The sequence below is a fragment of the Microtus oregoni genome, unplaced genomic scaffold (assembly GCF_018167655.1).
Source record: "Microtus oregoni isolate MIOR12 unplaced genomic scaffold, Mior012 000040F_ref0000088, whole genome shotgun sequence".
Classification (NCBI taxonomy): domain Eukaryota; kingdom Metazoa; phylum Chordata; class Mammalia; order Rodentia; family Cricetidae; genus Microtus; species Microtus oregoni.
This window is the reverse complement of record NW_024543207.1, coordinates 8,168,789-8,194,649: the sequence shown is the minus strand read 5'-3', so window position 1 is coordinate 8,194,649 and position 25,861 is coordinate 8,168,789. Positions and strand designations below refer to the sequence as shown.

The window sequence follows — 25,861 nt, the reverse complement described above, 5'->3', positions numbered from 1 at the left end:
ATGCTTCCAGTGCCTATCTTGGCTTCTCACAGTAATGGACTAAATGCTCTCAAGGTGGTTTTAGTCAGGGATTTTGTCACAGAAACAGAAATTAAACTGAACCAACTGTTTAATATAATGTTTACCATCACATAACCATAAAATATGATATATGAATTTATGATATTTTAAAAACTCACATATCTTCTTATTTTAAAATTCTACTGAGTAATTGTTTAAGATAAAGAAATGAATATATACAAAGTAAATTACTTCTTGGTTAAAGCAAATAATTTGGAAATAAAAGAACTTTTATGAGAAGTGAATTTTTTCTTGGTTCACTTCACAGGCTGCCTCATTTTCCCTTAATGCCTATATACACACACACACACACACACACACACACACACACACATACATAGGACGTTTGCTATTATCCACTGTGAAAGTAGAGTTAGGAATGTTCATCAAACAGTAATATTAATACAGAAATCATTTACATATTCTCGTTTCAACTGAATAAGTAATGAGTATATTTATCTCTTTCTAAATGTGTAAGCACCAACAGTTTTTATGAGGCTCTCCCATTAATAATAGTTTTAAATGGTCTCTACATTCAAATAAAAATGTTAGATAATTTTGGTTTCCATGTATTTTATTTAATAACAGCAAACTGAATCAGAAAAGGCTCTAGATAGCTGGAACAAATGGAGACTATTTCTGAGAAATTGCAGTTATACTTGATTTTTGATTTTCTTTTATCTACCACAAGGTGATAAATTTGACAAAAGTCATCTTAATGGTTTTTGTGCATGAAGGACTTGTTTTCATTCTCTTAATGAAGTGCCTCAACATCCATTCTTTTCCTGGCTAGTGGTCTGAGGCATTGTTACAGCAAGACTTCTGTCTCCAATCAAAATCAATGCCTCTGAAATTTATTATGCAGCTGATGTTTAGAAGAGATTTACCTTTACCTCTAAATAGCAAGGTTCATAGCAAATTTTAAATACAAAGTTATGGAGTTATGAAGCACATACATTTTCTACTGCAAAATAATACTTTTCATATACATTAGGATTTACTACCTTACATACAAAGTACGTAGAGTTTTAGATTTACTCACATAATTTTATATGTGGTTTTATTTTATAGCAATCATTTTAGCTAATTTAATATGCTAAAAATTATTTTTCCTATATTTTTTATTCAGATAATGCTTCAATCCATCACACCTACAATAATATTTTTATTAGATTTCAGTCTTCCCGGGAAACATGTTTGAGTTTGCGTAAGTCACCCGCCCTGTAGAATTCATCACCACAACTCTAAGTTTGTGGGCTCTCTTACTCCACCAACCACTCCACACATCAGGGTTACTGTCTGCTTGTCTTTGTGTCTCTGCAAGGGGTTCCTTAGGGACTAAAAGGGGTTAAGCAACTGAGAAGATCAGTGCTTTTATTTCTAGTCATGGTTTTCATTAAGGGAGATCTATAAGAAGAAGGGGCAAACAGGGCCTCCATGAGAAGATGGAAGGTTCACAGAAGTTTGCTTAATAGCCAGGCTGTATATTCTATCTACTGTTCTATTTCTGAGAAACTTTGTCAACTTTACATTTACAAAAGAAATTCCTGAATCATTTACCTCTCCATCTTTTCATTTTTTTTCCTGCAAATATGTGTGATTTTCCCTAGTTAAACTTCAGTAACTGGTCAAACAATATTCATGTATGTCTTCCCCAATTTTCTCTCCTAGTTCTTGGGTAAATAAATTGTAATCATTATTTCCACAGCTCATAGTCTTTTAAATTGGGTAGTCTTGCCTTTAATTTCTGACACTCTGTCCAACTAAAAGAGAGTCACCATTTCTAGACCTTCTTCAGTTAAAATTCCCTCTAAACACATTTCTTAAAGTGGACAAGTGAGAAGATTTAGAAGAGAGAACTGCTGGCTGTCAAGTCTGATGGCTTCAGTTTTATCCCTGAGCATTAGAGTTCGGAAGAAGAGAACCAACATATTCCCACAAACTTTTCACTGATTTCGACACATATGCTACTGTGGTATGAGTATGCATAAACACACACACACACACACACACACACACACACACACACATTCTACATGCCAAATAAAATACAGTATCTTAAAAATATTTCTTCAAAACTTTATTTGAGACTTTTCTTCTTTGAGATTTTTCATATTTAGAATTGATAAAAGAACATTATATGATGTGTATGAAATTTTTAAGCAAGTAATGTAAAATACAATGAATTCACTTAAAGATATAAATTTAAATTTTCCATTTGAACAAGGATGATACCAATGCAAATGCCAAAATGGATTAAAAAAAATGTTCTCAACTTTCAGGAAAAATTGAGGAAAGGTAGAAGAAAGGCATTTTTCCCCAAAAAAAGAGTACATCTTGGTTGCCCAATGTCAAATGATCAGTCACATAATATAAATTCAAATAACAATATAACAATATATGGACTAGTTGATTATATTTAGGAATGCATATTAATTTATATATTTTCATATGCATAAAATAATAACTAGTAAAAAAGGAAGCAATGAATTTGAAAAAAATGAAGAAAAGTGTATGGGAAGATTTGAAGAGAGAGAAATGGAATGGAGAAATATAATCTCAAAAAAGTGAAAACATTTCATTTTAATTTGGATGTATTCCTTCTATTTTGTTTACAATTTTATATTATACTAAGCTACCATATTTATATTGAAATCTATTTTAACCTATATTTAATAATTATTTTAATAAGTGCTATTCTGAAGTTCCTCTTTAATTGTGATATGTGATGTCTTGTTTTTTTCACTGGTCACAGTAACTGTCTCCTTAATGTAACTCAGCATTTACAACCAGATAATCTGCAAAGGAACCTTCTTATCATTCAAACCTGGAGCCCTGGATCAATTGTGAATGCTGACTTACTAAATACAGGCATCAGAACTGATCTCTCTTGACACAAATTGAAAAGACAGAAGGATTGAATAAAGAAAAGAAACATAAAATTGACCATGTGTATATATCCAAGCACTTAATATGCTACGTATAATAAAGCTAGTTTTGAAATTTCAAATTCATTTATAGACTTGTTCAAAACAGAACAAAATAGAACCAACCCACCAAACTAACAGAAAACATAAAAAAAAATGGATCTGTCTATAAAGAACATTTCTAAAAGAATCAATGTTTTGGTTAATTAGGTTCCCAAGCGCTCAGTTTCCCTCATTGCAAGCATATGTGTTGTATTTCTCAAAACCAACCCTCTATAGTACTTCTGCAGATAGCAAAGGAAAGTACAGATACTTCTGAGTCATGGTTAAACAATAAAATTGAACACAACCTAGAAATCTGATATGAAATGATAAATAAAAATACGAGTTTAAACTGATGAATAAAAGATTAGACATGAGATATTTTTTTAAAAGGTAAATAACTCCTAGCTAACAAGTTTGGACCTCTTTCATAGACATGCAAACATTTATATTTACAAAAAGCTCAGGAAATATTTAAGTATTTACTCAGTAAAAGAAAATATACCTCCAGCAGTCATATAAGTTGGTATCTCTTTTTTCAAATTATGGCTCACTGATTTTATATGACTACAATGAAATGGGCAATATTTGATTCCAAAATTTAATTAAAGTTGAATTTTTTTGAGAGAGTGGTGATAATGTTGTGTCAAATTAAAACATTACCTGTCTTGGGATCAATAGAGAAGTAAGGTTGGCCCTGAAGGATGCTGTAAACGACTCTGGCGCTGTTTCCATAGGTGGGGTCATCCGCATCTGTGGCCTTGACCTGGAGCACATAGGCACCTGCAAAGTAACATTATGTCATTTTCCTAGACATAGATAAAAGTCACACTTGACTGCTCTATGAATGTTTTCAAGACATTTTGTCCCCAACAATTACTTAAGCAATGTAATCAAAATATTGGGCAGTTTCAAGTCCAAGTGATGGTGGTTAACCCTCAACCAACCACAAATTGAATTATCTTAACTACTGAACAAAGGCAGCAAAAACAAAAAGAGAAGAACCCTTGAAACTACTGGCAATAATGCTAATATTATTTCACAGCAAAAATCCAAAATTTATTTATTTTATTGGTTTTTACTGAGCTCTGTATTTTTCTATGCTCCTCTCCCTGCCTTTCTTCTCCCTCATTCAACCCTTCCCTCAAGGTCTCCATACTCCCAATTTACTCAGAGAATATTGTTCTTTTCTACTTCCCATGTAAATTAGACCTATGTAGGTCTCTCTTAGTGTCCTCATTGTTGTCTAAGTTTTCTGGGATTGTGATTTGTAGGCTAGTTTTCTTTGCTTTGTGTTTAAAAACCACTTATCAGTGAGTACACACGATAATTATGCAAAATTTATTTTTTTAGTGCCAATATAATGGAATACTGTGATATCGTAAGTCTACTATGTGTGTGTACCCATGTAAAAGCAAAGAAAATGTTAAAGAGACATCCACACTGTGGAAACAAGAAAGTCCTAATATTATGACCCAAAAATTGGAAAGATGCTAAGTAACCATTAGCCAATGAATGAATAAAAAAATACAGTACATAAACACAGTGTGATACAACAAAACTATGAAAAATACCGGAATCCTGGTGTTTGAAGTAACACAAAAAACTTCAAGTTCTTTGTCTTAAGTGTTATAAGCCACCCGAAGAGAGAAAACACCAAATGATCACACAAATGTATGTGATCAAAACTAATGAGCCTCACAGAAACTAAAGATTTAAGGGTGTTTACAAGAGGTCTGGGGATGTAGTGGGAGAGGATGAATCTTGGTCAATGCTTACTGAATTTCACTTGCACAGGGACAAGCAATTTTGGTACACTATTGCAGAGTGAGGTAACCATGATAAAATAACGAGCTTTAGATGTCAAAAACTAGAAGAAAGCTTTATTAAATTTTTACAATATAGAAATGAAAAACATTTGAGATGAATAAATAATTATATTTAACTTGATTTTATGATTAAATGTATCATGTATGAGAACTCTCTTTGTATTCCATGAAGATTTGCAATTTTGTCTATACATTATGTTCTATGTTTTATGTTTAATGAATGTGTGTATATAAACTATAACAAGTGAACAAGCTTTAAAATGTAGGCAACAATAGAGTTGTTGTTGCATTTGATACATATACCAAATACGTTTTAAAAGCTATTTCTTTCCAGGACACAGATCACTGAACTGAAAGGCATAGCAACATTTTTATTGATTTACACACCAAGGAAACCGTTGGTTACCATTTACATGAGCTCATCTGCTCATTGTGGATGCTTGAAATTCATGATTCAAATATCAATAGAGGAGCTAAAAGTTTTAGAGGCTGCTAAGTGATATATAACTTCATTTATAAATCAGTAATGGCCTCTTACCATTAGGAAACCTTTAATTAGAAACCAATATTAAAGAAATCAAGAAAGCAAAAATGATCGCAAATAGTGGCACTGTCCAAAAGCAGGAGAGGGTCTTTGGGTCTCCAGACCCAATTAATTGCAAGGTTTGGGCCATAGGAAATGATTATAGCTAAGTCAAACTATTTGAATCTTTTCTCATTTTCTTAGAATTGTGCATAGACTTAGATACTAAGAAGAACAGGATATTTTTGCATATATATATATATGTATATATTAGTTTATAACCACTTTAAAACTAACTCTTATAAATGCTATGCTCAACATTACTGTTCTTAGTTTAGAATAAAAAAATGAACAAGATATCACAAATTATAACCAAAGTCTTCACTAAGCAGAAAAGGGTCAATCACGTCATAGTCTGTAGCAATTTCTAAAAATATGTAAAATGTGCATATAATAATGCAAATAAAAATAAACAATGTATATATTAATATAGAGAAATGTATATGTAACTATATTTCACGTAAATAGTTAATACCACATATATCCAAACTATTATGTGGAACGAGCTACTTAAGTTAATTGGGAGATGTAGTGTAAACAACTGACAGTTAACTGTCAGGATTCAGGAACTAATCATTCTCCTATCAGTACTTTCTGCACTAAAAAAATAAAAGAAAAAAAAAACTACACTATTTAAATATAGAAATAATGTTGTAAAAATCTAATGTTATATATTTATCTTTGAGATTATTTTGGAGTTTTCAAACTGTATGACTCGGTCAAAGCTAAGTAAGAAGGTGAACCCAAGGAAAAACATATAGTTGTCCTCTTGACTAAGGGAAGTAGACCAAATTTCCGGGGAGAAAATGGGATCTTGGGGATGGGGTGGGATGGGGGTAAAGGGAGATGGGGAGAGAAAAGGTAGAAGGGAAGGAGGGGGGACCTGGGAAACAGGAGAATTGGGATAAAGGAAAGGTGGATAGGGGAGCACGGAACCACAATTCTTAGTTAAGGGAGCCAGTTTAGGGTGGGCAAGAGACTTGACCCTAGAGGGGCTCCCTAGTGCCCAAGATGAGGTCCCAGTTAGTTCCTTGGGCAGCTGAGGATTGGGAACCTGAAATGACCCTATCCTATAGCAATACTGACGAATATCTTGCATATCATCATAGAATCTTCCTCTGGTGATGGATAGAGATAGAGACAGAGACCCACACAGGAGCACTGGACTGAGCTCCCAAGGTCCCAAGGAGGAGCAGAAGGAGGGAGAACATGAGCAAAGAATTCGGGACCACGAGGCGTGCATCCACCCACTGAGACAGTGGAGCTGATCTACGGGGAGCTCACCAAGGCCAGCTGGACTGTGACTGAAAAAGCATGGGATAAAACCGGACTCTCTGAACATGGCGAACAATGAGGGCTGATGAGACACCAAGGACAATGGCAGGGGGTTTTGACCCTACTTAATGTGCTGGCTTTGTGGGAGCCTAGCCAGTTTGGATGTTCACCTTCCTAGATATGGATGGAGGGGGGAGGACCTAGGACTTACCACAGGGCAGGGAACCCGGACTGCTCTGTGGACTGGAGAGGGAGCGAGGGGGAAGGAGTGGGGGGAGGGGGAGAAGGGTGGGAGGAGGGGAAGGGAAATGGGAGGCTGGGAGGAGGTGGAAACTTGTTTTTTGTTTATGTTTTTTTTTCTTCTTTTCGCAATAAAAAAAAGTTAAAAAAAAAGAATATAGTATAGTAGCATTTTATAGGTGAACTGTACCCAATGCCAAGAAACTGCAAGTAATGACTTGTAATACACATAATTATCATTAGTATTTGTATTATTATCAATAATAATATATTCAACTTAGTATCTAAGTTGGAACTTGTGCAAAAGCTTTTTTCAAGCCTTCCACATATAAAGAAATCCTTTTTCGTTAAATATTACCTTTTTCTGGAACCATCCTGTAACTACCTTAACAGGTTAGCATCCTTATTTTCTTAACAGAGCATAGCTAACACGCTCTTTACCTATTTTTCCGTCCAACTTAGTTTACAGAGATGCATGGTTTCTCACTCAACAAACAAAAATTATGTCTCTTTCTATTACAATTTAAAGTTAAAGATAAGACAAAATCAAACAATCCTTTAGTAGATTTGTATACCTAATGGTACTATCTCAACTCAGCTGTCTCCTTTATGCCTTTGCGACAGATTCCAACCATACTTCCAGAGAGCCTTGCTCTTCCTTCCTTTCAGTTTATGATGAGTCTTTCAGGCAGGGTGTTCTTGCTGATCTAATTAACCTGCTACCTGGAAAAAAATGGCTTTTCCAGCAGCTTCCCAGCCTCGATTTGTATCAGGGTGTCCTTTGTCTGATTACCCATTTACTACTTTATACCCATCAAGCCTTAGTACATTTGGATTCCTTTAACTCTTAAGCATCTTCTGTGCCCTCTCTATCTCCAATGACTACTACAGGGGAATCTTCTAAGGATCCAGAACGCAGTCTTAGAAATTCACCTCAGATGGCTTTATTTACTGCTCCTGTGCCAGCTCTCAACTTTTAAATATCAGAAGACAGATTTGGTAAACAACCAAAACTGAGAAGATTCATCCTTTGTAGTCTTCCTGTAATCAACCAGTCAGTCGACTCTGTACCATGTCATTATATACTGTGTCCTCAGCTATGAATGCCAGCTTCGATGGTTCTCATTAATGCGATCTGGTACACATTTATCTGTTTTCTTTATTTGCTTAAAGTTTTATTAAATGAGCAAATACAACAAACTTCAATAAACTTTTTCATATAATAATGGGCATTTTTAAGTGTTTGGTGAAAATGCCCACAACAAAGCTATATAAATACATTATTCATGGAGTGTCAAGTACATAACTTCCAGCATTAATGAGTCATGTTCTTATTCACTTGTGAATATTTCAAAAACTCCTTTGAATATTATACTCCTATGGATGATTAAAAAGGTGATATGTGGATGTATTTTTCACACATATTAAAATACAAAAACTCACATTATAAACCTTGTTGGATTTTATATTTTTTTTCTTATTTCAATTAAAATGTAATTTTATCACTTTATTATTCCTTTCTTCTTTTTATCACTCCCCCGTCAGATCCTCTCTTTTATACATATAAAATATTTATACATATGCATGTAAATGAACAAACAACCAATAGTATTTGATGAATATGTCTGCTTCCAGGACTCTTTGGATCACCTCACAGGGGGCTTATCCCTGGGAAAGACATTAACTCCCCTATGTAATTGCTAGTTGTCTATAGCTCTTGATCTAGCATTTAAAATTTCCCTCTCTACACTCAAATGTCAACTGGTCTTTGAATCTTTCAGGTCTTGCTTAGGAAACCATGTTCTTGATATTTTATGGGTAGTTTCTCATAATCACCACATAGCACAGTCTCATAGCATTCTTTCTGATCTTCTGGATCTTGAAATCTTTCTGTTCCCCATTTCAGAATTTTCCCTGAGTCTTAATTTCTAGAAAAGACCATTTATTTTCCTTTTTAAATTTATTATTATTATTATTAATATTATTAACAACTCAACTTCAAATTCCCCTTCTTCCTCTCCTCGACATCCCTCACCCCACCTCCCCTCTGCCCTACCATCCACTCCATTTCTTTTCAGAAAAGGGCAGTCTTCCCATGGATAGCAACAAAATAGGGTATTTCAAGTTTCAGTAACATTATGCACTTCTTCTTGTTTTAAGGCTAGTCATGGCAACGCAGTATGAGAATTAGGATCACAGAAGCCAGAAAAAGTCAGAGACAGTCCATATTCCCACTGTTAGTAGCCCCACGAGGCGACCAAGCTACACAACTGTAACATATATACAGAGGGCCTTGGTCAGTTCTGTGGAGGCTCCCTGGTTGTCAGTGCTGTTCTTTGAACCCTATGAGGCTAAAATGGCAGATTCTGTGAGGGTTTTTTTTTTTTGTGTGTGTGTGTGTGTGTGTGTGTGTGTGTGTGTGTGTGGTATCCTCGATCCCTGTCTATCTTAAAATCCTTCTTTCCATTCTTGTGCAGAATTCCATGAGCTCTTCCTAATACTTAGTGGTGGGTTTCTGCTTCTCTTCCCACAAAAAAGCACATGTTCTTAAAGATACTGTAGAATTTGTATGTTGATTAAGTCCGTTTGAGATAACCAGAACTATTAAGATAGACTGGGAAAGACATCGCCCATTAGTGTTCCACAGAGTGTTGGGTAAGTCTCTCCAACTACAATTCTAGTATCAGAGCTGTCCATTTTTCTTTTCTTGGCGCCTCATCCGACAAAGCCCTTCCTTGCTCCAGAGTAACCTCAGTACATATAATCATGTGGCATTGACTCATGATTCTTTATTTGGTCCAAAGAGGCAGAAGCAATTTGAGGTCATAAAATCTCTTGCTACATACGAACTAAACATTTTAGACTATACATATTTACACCTCTTGATCAAGTAGTACATTGATGGATAAGAGCATCTATTTTTATGAGCACTTCATCTCGTATCTGTATGCCAAAAATTCTATTCCATGAATATCAATGCAAATGAAAATGCTTCCTGCAAGAGTGCTCTGAACTTCAATTTATGGCTAGGGCACAATGCTGCATCTTTCCTGCCTAATACCATTTGAAAGTGTCTTCACAGATACTGTTAAGAAATTCAACAGAAATTATGATAAAATGTGTGAGATTGTAATGCATTTACTCAGGGGCTCTCAGAATCTAATAGCTATTGCATTTATTTCCTATGTCCCAACATGTTCTTAAAAGAACACTGAAATTTCAGTTAATTCAAACACATTCAGAGAAATTGCCATGGCCTGAACTATATGTCAATTTAGATCTCATTTAATAACTATAAAGATATGGAACATGATTTCTTTTACTTGATTATACTGCTTAGTCACGACAAGTATTAGATGGAGTATTCATTTATCAGTCATTTATCTATCACCCTGTTGAGTTAGATGTAGCAAAATCATTATGTTTAATATGTTTATAAATATATAATATGTTTACATAATATATTATATATTATATAATAGTATATATTTATATGTATATGAAAAATCCAAATCCTGGAATCAACTAAGTAGATGTAGCATCTATCAAATATTACTAAAATAATAATGAAATTTTCACAAATTTACCTTTCCAAACTTCGCTAAAATAATAATGTAGTTTTCACAGATAATTTATAACCCCATTGTGAATCTTAGCATATATTGTAAACTACTCATCTGTGAATTCATATATCACTATGTACATTATGCTTCTCAAATCAAATCTGGAGACGTCAATAAGATCAAGTGTAAACTAACACAGCTCCTGCCCTCCTTTTTCTGGAGAGCATTGATTGTTTAAGTGTTGCGTAAGTATTACATTTCACGTTGGACTAACAGGAAGAGACTTGCAGTGTCCTGCTAGGAAAGGCTTCTTTTCTATGACTACTATGTGCAAATGATTAAAGTACATAACATTCTTTCAATAATTTGAAGGACACATGGCAGGAGAAAGCCACCCAAGAAACCACAGAAAGGAAATGAATGCTCTTGATTAAATCTGAACAAATCTCAACCTCCAAACACTGTGATGGTTTGAGGACATAAATCCTGTTTCATGTGCTATTTTGGACTCAAAGTTAGAGTGACAATTTCTGTTTCTCACAATTCACAAAATTTTGGTACGTCATTGAAACCTATTCTTGGTCACATCAGTTTTATAATGGAGATAAGACCTTCAAGAAAGTCATTTATGAATTAGCTTATGTGAAAATCCCTGAGCAAAATAAATGATGCAAAGTACAATTTCATAAAAAACTCTACCATTTCTTCAGCTTTCTAATGAAAGCAGAAGGCACCAGTGCATATTAAAAATAATAACGACTCGGATTTTCCACAGTAACTTCCATATTACTGAAGATGGATCTATTGGACATGGGAGTTTTCAGCTATCACTACTCAAAACCTCTAAGGAAACATGAATAGCTGTTTACAATGTGAGTAGCAAGATTATTTGCTACCTGAAATCTTTGTTTTTTTTTATTTAAAATGCATTCAATTTCTCCAAATATCTTCTGGAAAATCCCTTTTCACCCACAGAGCTTTGTCACTTAATTTAAGGGAGGTAATTGTCTGATAGTCTCACTGGAGAATAGACAAGTGAGTTTCACTAGGATAATGATAACAATAAAAGGACTTAGGCAGGATTACACCTACTTCTTGCTGTTTGCTTCTTAGATTAAGACTGAACTCCAATTCTCTTTTCACTGTCTACACCAGCCATGGAAGAATTAGATGTTCACTAAGTATACTTCACAGAGTGACACCATCAGAGCTTTCCGTAATTGGGGTGTTAGTCTTCTTGGAGCCCAGCATTACCCTTGGACGATTGTTAGTCTATACACATGTTCCTTCAGTTTCCTCAACACTGATTCTGCTATACTGAATTCTTCTGCAAAGAAAGAATGGTGTTCCATATATTCTCCCGTTTGCTTGATGGTATTTAATTTCTTGATAGAAATCTCTTTAAGTTGTCTCTATTAATGAATTTCTCAACATCATTTATTCTGGCTCTCACTTGCTTCTCTGGTAATTTCTCTTCCTTAAAGAGTTCTTTTCTCCTCCCTGCATTAAAACGTTCATGTGTCCCCAATCCAAAGAAGCTAAGTACCAAGGAGGTCTTAAGTGGGAATGTTTGTATCTCCCTGGGAAGAGGTAATAGATTTCTTGAGTATATTAGAAGTGGCTAAGTATAGAAACAGGAGGGATCAGGTGGAATAAGTGGAATTGAAAGTACTGAAAGAGATGACTGGAAAGGGGGTGCATTGTGTGTTGAGGGAGAAACAATGCAATGGAAAACTCCAGGAATCTATTTAAGACTCTGAGCAATATCAGACAGTAGCTTGAACTGGCTATCTCCTGTAACCAGGCAAGATTTCCAACAGAGGGATTGGGACTCAAACCCAGCCATATAACCTTTGACATAAAATTTGTCCTGCCTACAAGGTGAACTAGGGTAAAGGTAGCACAGAAATTATGATAATGGACAAACAATGACTAGCCCAGCCTGAGGACTAAGCTGCAAGAATCAGCCCAAACCTCACACTGACTGGAATGTCAGGACTCAGAAGGGGGGTATACAGAGACCTAGAAAAGAACCAAATATAACTGGAACACAAAATAAAACAAAAGTCAATGTAATGGTGCCTAATGATGTTTTGCTATACTCTCATATTAGTGCCTAGCGCATTGCCACCAGAGAGACTTCACCCAGTAACTAATGGAAACACATGTAGAGATCCACTGCCAAATATTAGGTAGAGCTCTAGGAGACCAGCAGAAGATGGGGAGAAGGGATTTTGGAAACTAGAGGGGTCAAAGACGTCACAAGAAAATTCACAGAATTATAAGGACTTAAAGAGACTGAATGGGCAAAAAAAGGAACCTACACAGAACTGACCCAGGCCCTATGCTTAAGTTACAGTTGTGTGGTTTGGTTTTCTTGTGCGACTCATAACCCTGCTAACCGGGGTAGTCTCTTACTCACCTGTCACCCTTTTGGACTCTGATATTCTTACTGAGTTGCCTTGTCTAGCTTTAATATAAGGACGGGTGCCTAATCTTACTACAATTTGATATGCTACGCTTCTCTCCATGATATCCATGGGAGAAGGTGAGGAGGGACTGGGAGGGGAGGAAGGAAGGGAAACTGCAGTTAGGATATAATAATATTACTAACATTTTAAAAATCATTTGAAAGAGTTAAAATAAATTCATGTGTCCTAGATTTTTGTCTCTCTTATTTGACTCAGTTAATAGCCCTCTTCATGTACCTCTCAAGGTACCATTGACAGACCTAGATCAAGATTCTTATATTCATGGTGCTTCACTGTAACAATTTGAGTTAACTTCCTTAAAACAAACTTGCATTATATTCTAAATTTTTTATTCAATATTTAAAATTATTATCATTTATGTTCACTGTCTTTCTCATTGAAAATATATTGTTAAGCCTCCCATAAGCTTCAGCCACATTTGTCTCTTTTTTCATTTATTTTTGAGAATTTATTTATATCCTTTCCTCCCTATTTTCTCTGTGGTAGTTTGAAAGTAATTGGCCTCCAAAAGCTCATATGGGAAGATTATCATGATGTGTGGCCCTTTTTGAGTAGATGTGGCCTTGTAAGAGAAGGTAAAGCCTTCTTGAATGCAGTTCAACTTCATTTTCATCATTACTTTCTTTCTTTCTTTTTTCTTTTTTTTCTTTTTTTGGATTTTTCGAGACAGGGTTTCTCCGTAGCTTTTGGTTCCTGTCCTGGAACTAGCTCATGTAGACCAGCCTGGCCTTGAACTCACAGAGATCCGCCCGCCTCTGCCTCCCGAGTACTGGGATTAAAGGCGTGCGCCCCCACCGCCTGGCTCACTTTCTTTTTTTTTTTTTATTCATGTTTTCTAGATGGTTTTTATTTCTTGTTTCTAATCATTTATCATAGATACATTAGTATTTACTCACTGTGACCCAGAGAGTAAATTTAGTTTAGCAATAACACTAATTTTGTTTACTAATTTTTGAAATTATATGGACTCCTCAGCTTTTTAATTATTCATTCAAACATCACTTTTTGGTTTATTATGAAACTGTTTATTCTATATTTGTTTTTTTGAGACAAAGGGTTTCTGGTTGTGCTGGAACTAACTCTGTCCTAGAAACAGGCTGGCATAAAACTCATAAAGATCAGTCTGGTCGGCCCCCCAGCCCTGGGATTAAACACATGTGGTACCACACCCGGCACTGTTTATTATCTTAAGAGAAATAGCCAGGTGGTAGTGTTGCAGGCCTTTAATCCCAGAACTTGGGAGGCAGAGGCAGGTGGATCTCTTTAAGTTTAAGGCAAGTCTAGTCAAAAAGTGATAGTTTCAGGACAGTCACCAAAGTTATTCAGAGAAACTATTTCAAAAAATTTACATACATACATACATGCATACCCATACACGTGGGTATGCATGTATGTATGTATGTAAAATCCCTGAGTTTTGCATATGCCAATAGCTTTTATTTAGAGGTCTTGTTATTAGTTCCTTGTATGATTAATATCCAGGTTATCATCATCATCACTTTCTTAAATGATTATCTTGCCTCTGAATGTCTCTACGTTTCCACGTGTATCTCCCACACTACCCAACTGTTCTCTATTGTCTCAATAAAAGAAAGGTCTCTTATACATAGAGTGCTGTTTCTAATTCTCTTCTTGATACATGCTGCCATGGAATGCAAAAGAGTCCCTTTACATCCATTTTACAGACAGGTTTTAATATCTCCTCTTTCAGAAATTCAGTTCTGTGTTAAGAGTACCCTATCTCATATCTCATTTTCTACTTAATTTACTTTGAATGTATTAGTGGCGGTAAGGAATTAATAATGTGTTGTTTTCTTCATGAAAAAACTAGAAATAATTGTAGAGTTTGGCACACGATTCTTAACTTCATAGGTGTTCGTTGTGTATGTGAGTATAAGAACAAACTTGAGCTGGGCGGTGGTGGAACACACCTTTAATCCCAGCACTAGGGAGGCAGAGGCTGGCATGTTTCTGTGAGTTTTAGGCCAGCCTGTTCTACAAGAGCTAGTTCCAGGACAGGCTCCAAAGATACAGTGAAATCCTGTGTTGTAAAAAAAAAAATACAAAAACAAAAAATAAAACAAATATGTGTGGCAAAAAAGGAGAAAAAGAACAATAAAATGTCTTTGAATAACCAATATTTAGATTGTTTGAAAAAGGCCTAGGTACATGACTCCAGAAAATTCCTACTATGCAATCATGAGGAGCTATGTTCCATTGCCAGCACAAACACACACACACACACACACACACACACAGATACACACACTTATGCACACTCACATGCACACATATCTAATTATACTGCAATGTAGGTATTGCAGCTTTTTCTGCTGGTTAATTCAAATAATTGGATCAAGAAGAGAGATACATAGAAAGAATAGCTAAGAAGAAAATTAGGTGCAGATATGATTAAACTACCATGTATAAAGAGGGATGAAATTTTCATTTCTTTTTAAAGAAAAGGAAAAAAATAGTGTATTTTAGGTCCAGTTAAAGGAGATTGTTACACGATGGCTGAGAGGATCTGAAGGCATGTGTGGGAAGTGTGCTGGAAGAAGTCTTCCTGGTCATATTGCATCCATACTAAAGAACTGCAGAGTGGAAGGACTGGGCTCAAAGCTACACACCTTTGAGAGCTGTCCCAGTGCCAACCCCTTTCTCCAGTAAGACTTTCTTTCATTGAAGGCACACAAAATTCCTATACAGTACCACAATCTGAGGACCAAGTCTTCAAACACATGAACTTATAAGACATATTTCACATTCGAAACACAGTCAATGCTATTCCACAAATTAAATGATCTTTAAATACCAGACTTTACAAATGATCTAGTAGATCATATAACAGTTGTATCATTATAAATAAAGTCATAATATGTATTATTGCATAAGCAATTTTATTCATATTTGAGATTCAATCCATTTTAAACAAATATACAAAGTACTTGAAACAGAGAAAAACATACCCGATTATATATTTAAGATAAAAAGTAACATGGATGTTATTCATTAAAAAGATTGGATATAAATATATTTCATTATCCATAACAATTACATGCTGTTTTACCTAAAAAGGCTTCAATAAAGAAAAAGGGAAATAATCCCTGCCCATATTTTCTAGCAAATAACATATATATATATATATATATATATATATATATATATATATAGTGTATATGTGTGTAGGTACATATATGTGTATATATATATGCACACATATATATTTGTTTTTATTTCTGAAGTAAAAACTGCTTTACAACTTTATTTATTTTCTTTCCTTTAAGATGTGTAGCTAATTAAAAGAGCTCCTGGAGAAGAACGGGAGATGTGGTGGTTCCTGCCTCACTGCAAAGGTGCATTGCAATGAGATTATGAGGCCTCAGTTCACTGGACATATTTCCTCACAGGTCCCTACTGTTTATAGCAGAACTGTAGTTGGAGAAAAGACAGCATTGCATTTGTGAAACTTGGTCTCATAAAAACATCACAAATAAAATTCTCTGAAGTTCAACCCTGTTAGCTGTTTGGAAAATAAAAGATTTTACTGAAAGAAGCCTTTTTTTCCAATGTACACATTCATGTGTCTGACCTCGGCAAGAAAGTTCCCTACATTATTAAGACATTTACTGCTTAGCAAACCCAGAAAGATGCACCCTCCAGACTTTTTGAATTCCAAACCCCTTAAAATAGAGTTTGACTTTCTTTGTTTTCGCTACTTTTTTTCTACTGGATATTGAAGTATGTACATTTATAAAAGCAACAGTGGTGCTCTTGTTTTTCAATATAAATGATGGATAATGACTTCCTTTACTAAGTACACTTTGTGTTCGCATCACAGGCCAAAGCTGTTTATTCTTAGCATGTAAGTTCCCCCATCCTGGCAATGTCTGACATTTATTGCCTACAGAAATAGGTAACACATCAGTTGTAGTCTAGGACACTTCCCCTTACAACTATATTTGTCTAACAGAAGATAAATGTAAAGATCGTTTCTGTCACACAGGAAATGTAGGAAGCAAATTTAACTGACTGATATTAAATGCATCAAGTTCTCCAAAGTCTATCCTACTACTATACACTATTTTCTATTTAGAAACCAAATACAGTTCTAGAAGTGCATTTGTTTAACACTTAGTAATTTTCTTTCTTAAAATCTATCTTTGTCTCTCTGAACCTCTCTCTAATTCTTTTTCTCTCTCCTCTCCTCTCTTCTCCTCTCCTCTCCTCTCCTCTCCTCTCCTCTCCTCTCCTCTCCTCTCCATTCCTCTTCTTTCTCTCTCTCTCTCTCTCTCTCTCTCTCTCTCTCTCTCTCTCTCTCTCAGTGTGCATGCCATAATCATAGGTGCCTTCAAGGTCATAAGATGTCAGAGCTTGGCAAGTTGAAGTTATGACTGGAAGAAGTGGGTGCTGGAAAACAAATAGAGGTTCCACGGGAAAAACAGGATGTGTTCTTTACTTTTGAGCCACATCTGCCTCCCCCAACAAAGATTTCCTTTTCCGTGCTCACATGTTGCCTGTCCTTTGGTGATTAAGATCTCTTTCATATACATTCATGGATTCCTAACTCCCACATTTCCATAATACGTCATCATAACTTTTTTATGATAGATCAAAACTATTTATTTATTTATTATATATACAATATTCTGGTTTTTTTTTTTTTTTTGGTTTTTCGAGACAGGGTTTCTCTGTGGTTTTTGGAGCCTGTCCTGGAACTAGCTCTTGTAGACCAGGCTGGCCTTGAACTCACAGAGATCCACAATATTCTGTCTGCGTGTATGTCTTCAGGCCAGAAGAGGGCACCAGACCTCATTACAGATGGTTGTGAGCCACCATGTGGTCGCTGGGAATTGAACTCAGGACCTTGGAAGAACTGGCAATGCTCTTAACCACTGAGCCATCTCTCCAGCCCCCATCATAACTTTTTGGAGGAATTCTTCAATGACTATTTTAAACTCTATACTTTCATTGATGTTATGAATGGGGAAAGTTAATTATTTAATATTTGGTACAATAATGAAGGAGAAATAAAAAATAAATCCTGAAGTTTACTGTCAGTTATTTTATGTGAAAAACAACTTGACTGATGCATCTTTACTATTATAACTCCTACAGAGCTATAATCTCAATGGACAAGAAAAAAGATAATTACTATTTTCATATTTTATCATATGTGCACAATTTGGAAATGTGTTACATTCATTAAGACATATTTTAGAGGTAAAATAGCTCATTATGCATTCTCTGAAGCGATGATGTGTGTAAAATACAGGATGACACTTTCCATGTATTTGTAAATGAGAAAAACAATAAAATCTAGTTTTATTAAACTAGACTAATATGAAAAATGATAGTTGAGAGAGAACATGCATCATTTGCCTTTTGTGGTCTGTGTTATATCACTCAATATAATATGTTCTAGGTCAATCAATTTATCAGTAAATTTCATTTTTCTTTACAGCTAAATAGTATTTTTATGTAGATATAGTACAATTTTCTCACCCATTCATTTATTAAAGTACATCTAACTTGTTTCTATTTCCTGCCTATTGTAAGTAGGCAGTAGTAGCCATGGCTGCGCTAGAATCTCGGGAAGGATGCCAAGATCTGTAAGCATATACTACCATGTGGCATTGCTGGCTTCTATGGTAAGTTTACTTTCACTTTTTTGAGTATTCTCCATACTATTTTCCAATGTGGCTGCATCAAAGTTTACTTCCACAAATTTGAAATGAAGGTTTCTCCCTTTTGTCAGTTGTACTGTTGATATCAGCCATTCTCACTGGAGTGAGAACAAATCTCAAAGTTTTTAAATATATAATACCCTAATTCCTAAAGATGATAAACACTGTTTTATGTGTTTTATAGTCATATTATTTAAGTTAGTTCCTTAACAACTTTTATAAGTAAGTGCAGAACATGGTTGATATTTTTGGTGTGACAAGGCAGTCACCCAAAGTGATGATCAGTGTCACAGGACTGCTGATGGCACAGCCTCACCCTGCATGGCCAAATTCCCCATGACTCTCTGAGTGGTGCTGGAGGGCAGCAGACCCCTTGAGTTAAGGGCAGGCGTGTGAACAGCATCTGCCTGATGCCTTATTGAGAATTCTCTGTTTAGATACTTAGTTTTCCAAACCCTCAAATGTAAGTATACAAAAATATGTATAATACATAGGCATAACATACACTAGAGGAAGTTAAGACACTGGGGTTGATAATGCCCCCAGAAGGATCAGGGATTAACAAAAATTAAAGCATCAGGCATGAAAAACCTCATTTTGAATGGTAGGTAAAAATAATCTAATATCAGAAATATGTCAGAGCCAACAGACATGTTCCTGTGGAAGAGGGAAATTTTCATGGGGTCGCTACTCCTAGATAAAGAGGTAAAGGAATTTAATGACTGCTGTGAGAAGGAAGGATGGCCTCTGCCAGGTATGAGTCAACTTATTGGTTGTGGAACATAGAGTCATCAACCCTGAAACCATGTATAGAAAAGCAGCATAAGCAGACTTAGCAGACTGTGTGTAAATATATATATCAACTTTGGTTGATAGAAGGACGATGGAATAACAAAAGTTACTATACCATGTATAAAAAAAACCCCACCATTTGAATGCTTAGTCAAGATATCCCACGTGATTCCCATAACCATGTAGATTATAGATATAGCCTTTATATATCTCTCAGATTTTGTGGGATAGTTCCTAATTATAAAGAGATTACACATTTAGGACACACTTGTTTGTGTGTGTACAGCAGTAAAACAATAATAAAGAAAAAGAGCCTTTAAATTGAGGGGTTATACAGGGGATTGAAGGAGGGTAGCTGGTAGAGGCTTGAGGAAGGAAGAGGAATGGTAACAGTGATATAGTACTACTTCAATCAAGATATATTAAAATATTAAAGCAAACAAATATATGTTCTGGCAGAAAATGTAACTACTACTTTTGAGAAATAATGAAGATGAAAATTTAAGAAATTTAGAAATAATCAAACAAGTTTACAATAGTAATTCTTTTTTATAGTTGGTATACCTTCTGTAATTTTCCTTTGTATAAAATGTATACAAACACCATGATGTTTTGATAGAATGTTTTGTAGGTGATCACAATTATGATGGATGATAAATAAGTTCAGATATTAAGATACGTCAATTTACCTAGACATCTGAAAAGAAACATTCACATGTTCTATACTGAAATGAATTTGCATATATTGTGATTGCAGTTCATATATCTTCATGACACATGTGTTCTTATTATTTTTAGGATCTTTACAACATTTTAGATAAAGCAGAATTAGGAAATTGTTGTCTATAAAAGATATATTGAATATATGATAATATACCATTACCCTTTTTCCACCTCTACGTTTACTTACAAACACTGAAATTTTACACCTGATTTGGGAAAAACATTATAAATAAATATTAACTTTCCAAATTTGATAGTCTCATAATTGATGAACCAGTGGGTACTTAATCTTACATTTTTTAACTCTATTTTATGTGTCAATAGAAGGTGTTAAATGAACTATATAAGTTTATCTATCCTACTGTAATAAGAAGAAATGGAATTCTTGCCTTCAAAACCAAAGCGTGTTCCTCTCTCAATCCTAAAACAAAGCTTCCCTCCATCAATACTGACACAATATGAAGCAATGTTGCAGTTTGTTGGTGTGCTAAATGTAGTAAACATAATTACAATTAATTCAAGTTGTCTTCCTTTCTATTGTTTCTTTTCACAATAAGTACTTTTAAATGCTTGTCAGTGAACTAAACACCAAAGGTCAATATTTTGATAAAGTCATGAAATGTGGCTAAGTTCAAAGTAGCTGAATTACTCTCGAAGGGAAACAACAAGAGCTTTCTCCTAGCAAATCAATACTCCATAGTGAGAGCTTCTATTTTTACTTAACCTTTCCTGCCAACTTCATCTTATTAATTATTTGGGGAAAAAGGTCCTAGAATATAGCTGGATGAAATACAAAGTTTAAGAAGGAAGGAAAGAGGAAGACCAGAAAGGGAAGGTGTAAAACAAGACATTTTAGTGAAAATTGTAAAGAGTCAAATCTAGTTTTAACTGCTGGATGCAAGTCTGAATTTTTTTGGAAATGTCCCAAGTCCCCCAAGAAAGTCATGTTTGGCTGATGTGATACATTCCACTTTCAGTTCAATGTAGATAGAATCTTCGTGTTCGTATAAAAATCAGGCTGAAATTCTTACCATTTCCAATAATAACTAAGGCAATAACACTGAGAAAATCTTCTCTTTGTGGAATGAAAGCTGTGAAAGTTAAAATGATGGAGGGGTGATGTTTAATTTGTTCAATAAGCAAAGATCAGTGATAGATGCACAGCTACTGGATTTAAAAACAGATCCTTTTTGGAGATGAGTCACATGATTATTCACTGTGGCAGTGAACTTTCTGGATGGTTCCTATTATATTTTCTGAAATGGAATATCTTCCTTCAGTCTCTAAATTTTAGAGAATATTGTAGCCATGGTGGTATCATGTGTCAGTGAGGTGAGAAGGGTCTCATTTTTGGTATTTTACTCAGATTTCTCAATTGCATGCTTTCTTAACTCGAATAAGTAGTTAATAGGATTATAAAAATAATAAGCTTAACCTATTAGTATAAGTTTTTCCTCTGTGGTTTTAAATAGTACATAATATCTCAGTGGTTTATAGAACATAAGAAAATGTTTCATTTGCACAAATGTATGCTACTTATGTCATCAGACATTTGTGTCTGTATGAATTCTCTTACATATGCAACCCTTTTGGAATCTAATGGGAAGAGTTGCCAGAGATTAGGGCTATCTGTTTTCTGATATGTATAGGGCATGATGCTGACTTGGATTGAGAAAAAACAAATTAGTTATCCTATTTGTTTTACCCCACCCCCACGCTACAAAACTTTCTTGACCAAAGAGTCCATGTTTAGTGACTATAAACATCCTCTGGTACTGTAACAAAATGAAGGATTTATGGGACAAGAGTTAATGCCTAAACCATACACCACTGATGTGGGATTCCACTCTGTATGCTGAGAATATCACTGGTAAATAAAGGAACTGCTATGGGCCTATAGCAGAGCTATAGGGGAACAGAGCTAGGTAGCGAAAACTAAATGGAATGCTGAGAGAAAGGAGGCAGAGGCAGAGAGAAACCATGGAGCTGCCACTGGAGAGAGATGTGCTAAGACTTTGCTGGTAGGCCATGACCTCATGGTTATGCACGGATTAATGGAAATGAGTTAAATTAAGATGTAAGAGTTAGCCCATAAGAAGCTAGAGCTAATGGACCAAGCACCAATGTAAATAATATGTTTTCTGTGTGATTATTTTGGGGCTAAGGATCCGGGAACCAACAAGTGGGCTTTCTTTCAACACACCACCATTACAACTACATAAGTACACTCCTCACTTTAGGTGAAAGAATTATGTTGACTGCCATTTCCCCTCCATTTCTTTTGTATCTAAATGTTATCCAAGGTAACGTTCTCTGCATCATTTTCCCATTTTTATCTTTTTGAATATCAGTATTTGTCAGTGGTCATCTCATTTTCACTGCACTCCGAATGACCTACATTTTCATCATTGCCTCTTGGGTTCATTGCAATGTTTTAAGCATTGATGGATTTTTATGAAGGTTGCTTTCACTGACTATTAAATAGAAACAGTTATCAAAGTAGAAAATAAGGTCTGGGGATTTTGCTAAAAACGCAGGATAAAAATTGGTCATCAGTTGTACCCTTCAAAGCCACTGAATTTTCATTATAATATCATATAATATCATAAACTAGGAATTTTGGAGATATTCAAATTCTCATAATTAGGCATTTTACTATTATATTGTTGGATTTAAATGCATTTGGAATCACTCTAATCTCTGCTGTTGAAACTGTTTTCAATAGTGTACTATGCAGCTATATTCACTAACGTGAATATAAATAAGCAAGCATGACATTGTATCACCTCTTTCACTAATGGTTTTTGTAGTGCACTAGACTTTAAAGAATTCGTTCTCAATAAATGGATCATGACTCCTTTGGGGGTCAAACAATTCTTTCACCAGGGTGACATAGCAGATATCCTGCTCATCAGATATTTACATTACAATTCATAACAGTGGCAAAAATACAGTCATGAAGGAGCAATGGCAATGAATTTATGCTTGGGGTTCACTACAACTTGAAGAACTATATTAATGGGTGGCAGTGTTATGAAATTTGAGAACCACTAGTGGACTCCTGAGAGAAATATAGAAATAGAATAAATACTTACTTAGGCAAATCAAGCAAGGATATTTTCTATGCTTTTTAAAAGTGTATGCATGCATGTGCACGAGTGTGTGCGTGTGTGTGTGCACGCGCTTGAGAATGTACAAGTATCTCTGTAGGAGATTTCTGATGCATGTACCTGTGAAATCAGAGTTTAACTTTAGGTACTCTTCTGTATTGTTCTGTACCTTATGCAGACTAGATCTCTTATTGATCGTGGATCTCATCATTTCTACTAGCCTGGTTGATCAGAAACCCCTTTGAATTGTCCTGTCTACAGTCATGGAGTGACAAGCATGGGAAAAAGCATCCAGCTTTTCCCCTGAGTGCTGGGCACCTGACTGAGGTCCTCATGCTTGCACAGCAAGCACTGAGCGATCTTTCTATGCTTCTTCAAGGAGTTAAAAAAATAACATAGAAGAGTAAATCAAAGTTATTATTATTACTATTATTATTTTATTTTTATTATCAGCTGTAAAACCTTAAATGCTTGTGTTGAAAGCTTTTATTATGACAGCTTATAGAGACAATAGAAAGTAGTATGTCTTGAGCTATACATAATTTATGTGTAACTGTTTTATAATCAGTACAAAATATATCTCAACACATAATGCACACAAGCACACACTAGAACCAAGACACAATGAAACAAAGAAAGAAAGGGAGAAAGCTCTGTTTCTACTGACAAACTTGTAAAAAAAAAAATTACTCACCGAAGTTAGAGAATGCTACTGGTCTCCATTTGGTTGCTTTCAAACATTATGGACCTACCTCCAACACCAAGTTAATTAATTCTGTTTCCATTTCTATCATTTGCTTTTAAATTGTCATTGTAGCAATTTTATGTCACATTTTTATAATTTATAAATATCTTTCTGAATTTTTGTGGATATTCTTCTCCACTTCCCTAGTATCCTGAAAAAAGTCAATAAATTTGCTTGGTATTTACAGTTCCAAAAGGTGTTCTGAGAGAGCCTGAATTTGTCCTTCTGTCTGCTCTTTCTACTATAAATTCTTTGGAGATTTTATTTAAATAATTGTTTATATGGAAACCACAAATGAATTCTGGGAAGGCATTATGGTTCATATGGGAAGATAACAACAGAAGCAAAGAAGGCAGCCCTGGCTCTGTGTAGGGAAATTAAAACATGGCTCTGCACGCATACATATCTTAATGCTTAGAATCATCTGACTAAGTTCATCATAAAGGTCATCCTTTTGCTGATCAAAACGTCTGCAGGACTTTTTCACAAGCATTATGCATATTCAATAAGAAAACTGCCATGCCTCATTGCCTTACTCAAGGTGCAAATGCACTGCTGGCATTAATTACTTTGCTGCCACACACACACACACACACACACACACACACAAAATGCGTCAAACTTCATCTAGTCCATTGTTCCTCATTTCCAGCTGATCCACTGCACCGTATCTCCTGCTGGTTAGTGCACAGAGTTCATTCCCTCCATTGGGGAAGTAGTTTAACAAAGCTGTGTGACTAGGTACAAGCATTAATTTGTGAGTGTAAAAACGGATAGTAAGAAAAATTCTATATGAAACTGTATGATAGTACAGCTTGTAACTTTGTCCATACATAGAACAAGCATGGGATAAAGGCCTACTCCAGTGTTGTATAAGACCTTGCAAATTTTGTTTATGGTATTGCATTACCATCTTTTAATATCAGCCAAAGGATAAGCATGGGCCAGGCTAAATGCCATTTCCTCCATGCCTTGGAATTCTTAAAATCAGTTGGAACCCTTAGGAAAGAAAGATGGGATTTCTAACTGTCTAACATGTGTGCTTTCCAAGCAGAAATGTTGATGTATATGAATACATTCTTTAGCATAATGGTTAGAATGATGAATAGATTTTTCTAGATGGCTTTGACTATTTGACTCAGCCTAGAGTCACCTGCAAAGAGGATCCCGATGGAAGAGTTGTCCGGATGAGATTGCTTTGTGAGCATGTCATTGGGAAATATTTTGAGTGCTAAATGCATCTCATTTTCCTGAGATAAGAGCTGGATGGGAAGCAAGCCCAGGTGACCCTCTTGTCTCCACTTGCAACCCCAGCAGAGCAGGCATGTGCGATCACACCCAGGTTCTCTTGCGGGTTCTGGGAATTTGAATTTTGGTTCTCATCCTTGTGCAGCAATTGCTCTTACACATTAAATGTTCTCACTTAACCTCCCTGGGAGTTTAAAAAAATCCACATTTTAAAAAGTAGGCTATTATTTCATATATTGCACATTCACAAAATAGCTAAAATAATTTCCATCTCTAAATCTGGTAGCACATTCTTTCCAATATACTTACTTCATACCTGAATATCATAAGAATTCATAGCACATTCTGAAAATTAGCTCCTCTCTCTTCTCCTTGTGAAATTTTAGTTGTCATAACAAGTTTTAATGACAGAAGTTGATACAAATTCTGCAAAACCCAATCATCAATTCAAGACAAATTGCAATGCAATTTGTATATGAAAAGTAATGTTCTGTTGACACAGTTTTCTTATTAAGTTTGCTGATGAGGATTTAACCTTGAACTTT

At 35.2% G+C, this 25,861-nt stretch overlaps 1 protein-coding gene across 5 annotated transcripts in view; it reads right to left on the bottom strand.

The window, feature by feature from the left end:
• Cdh12 (cadherin 12) overlaps positions 1 to 25,861 on the bottom strand; it is an 820,788-nt gene that overhangs the window by 67,989 nt on the left and 726,938 nt on the right. For all 5 annotated transcript variants that reach the window (XR_005972342.1, XM_041632151.1, XM_041632149.1 and 2 more), the window contains one exon: positions 3,693 to 3,812. Coding sequence is in view for 4 of the 5 variants with exons in the window: in XM_041632151.1 (XP_041488085.1) it covers positions 3,693 to 3,812 (120 nt within the window). In the remaining variant the exon portion in view is untranslated. The remainder of the gene's footprint in view (positions 1 to 3,692; positions 3,813 to 25,861) is intronic.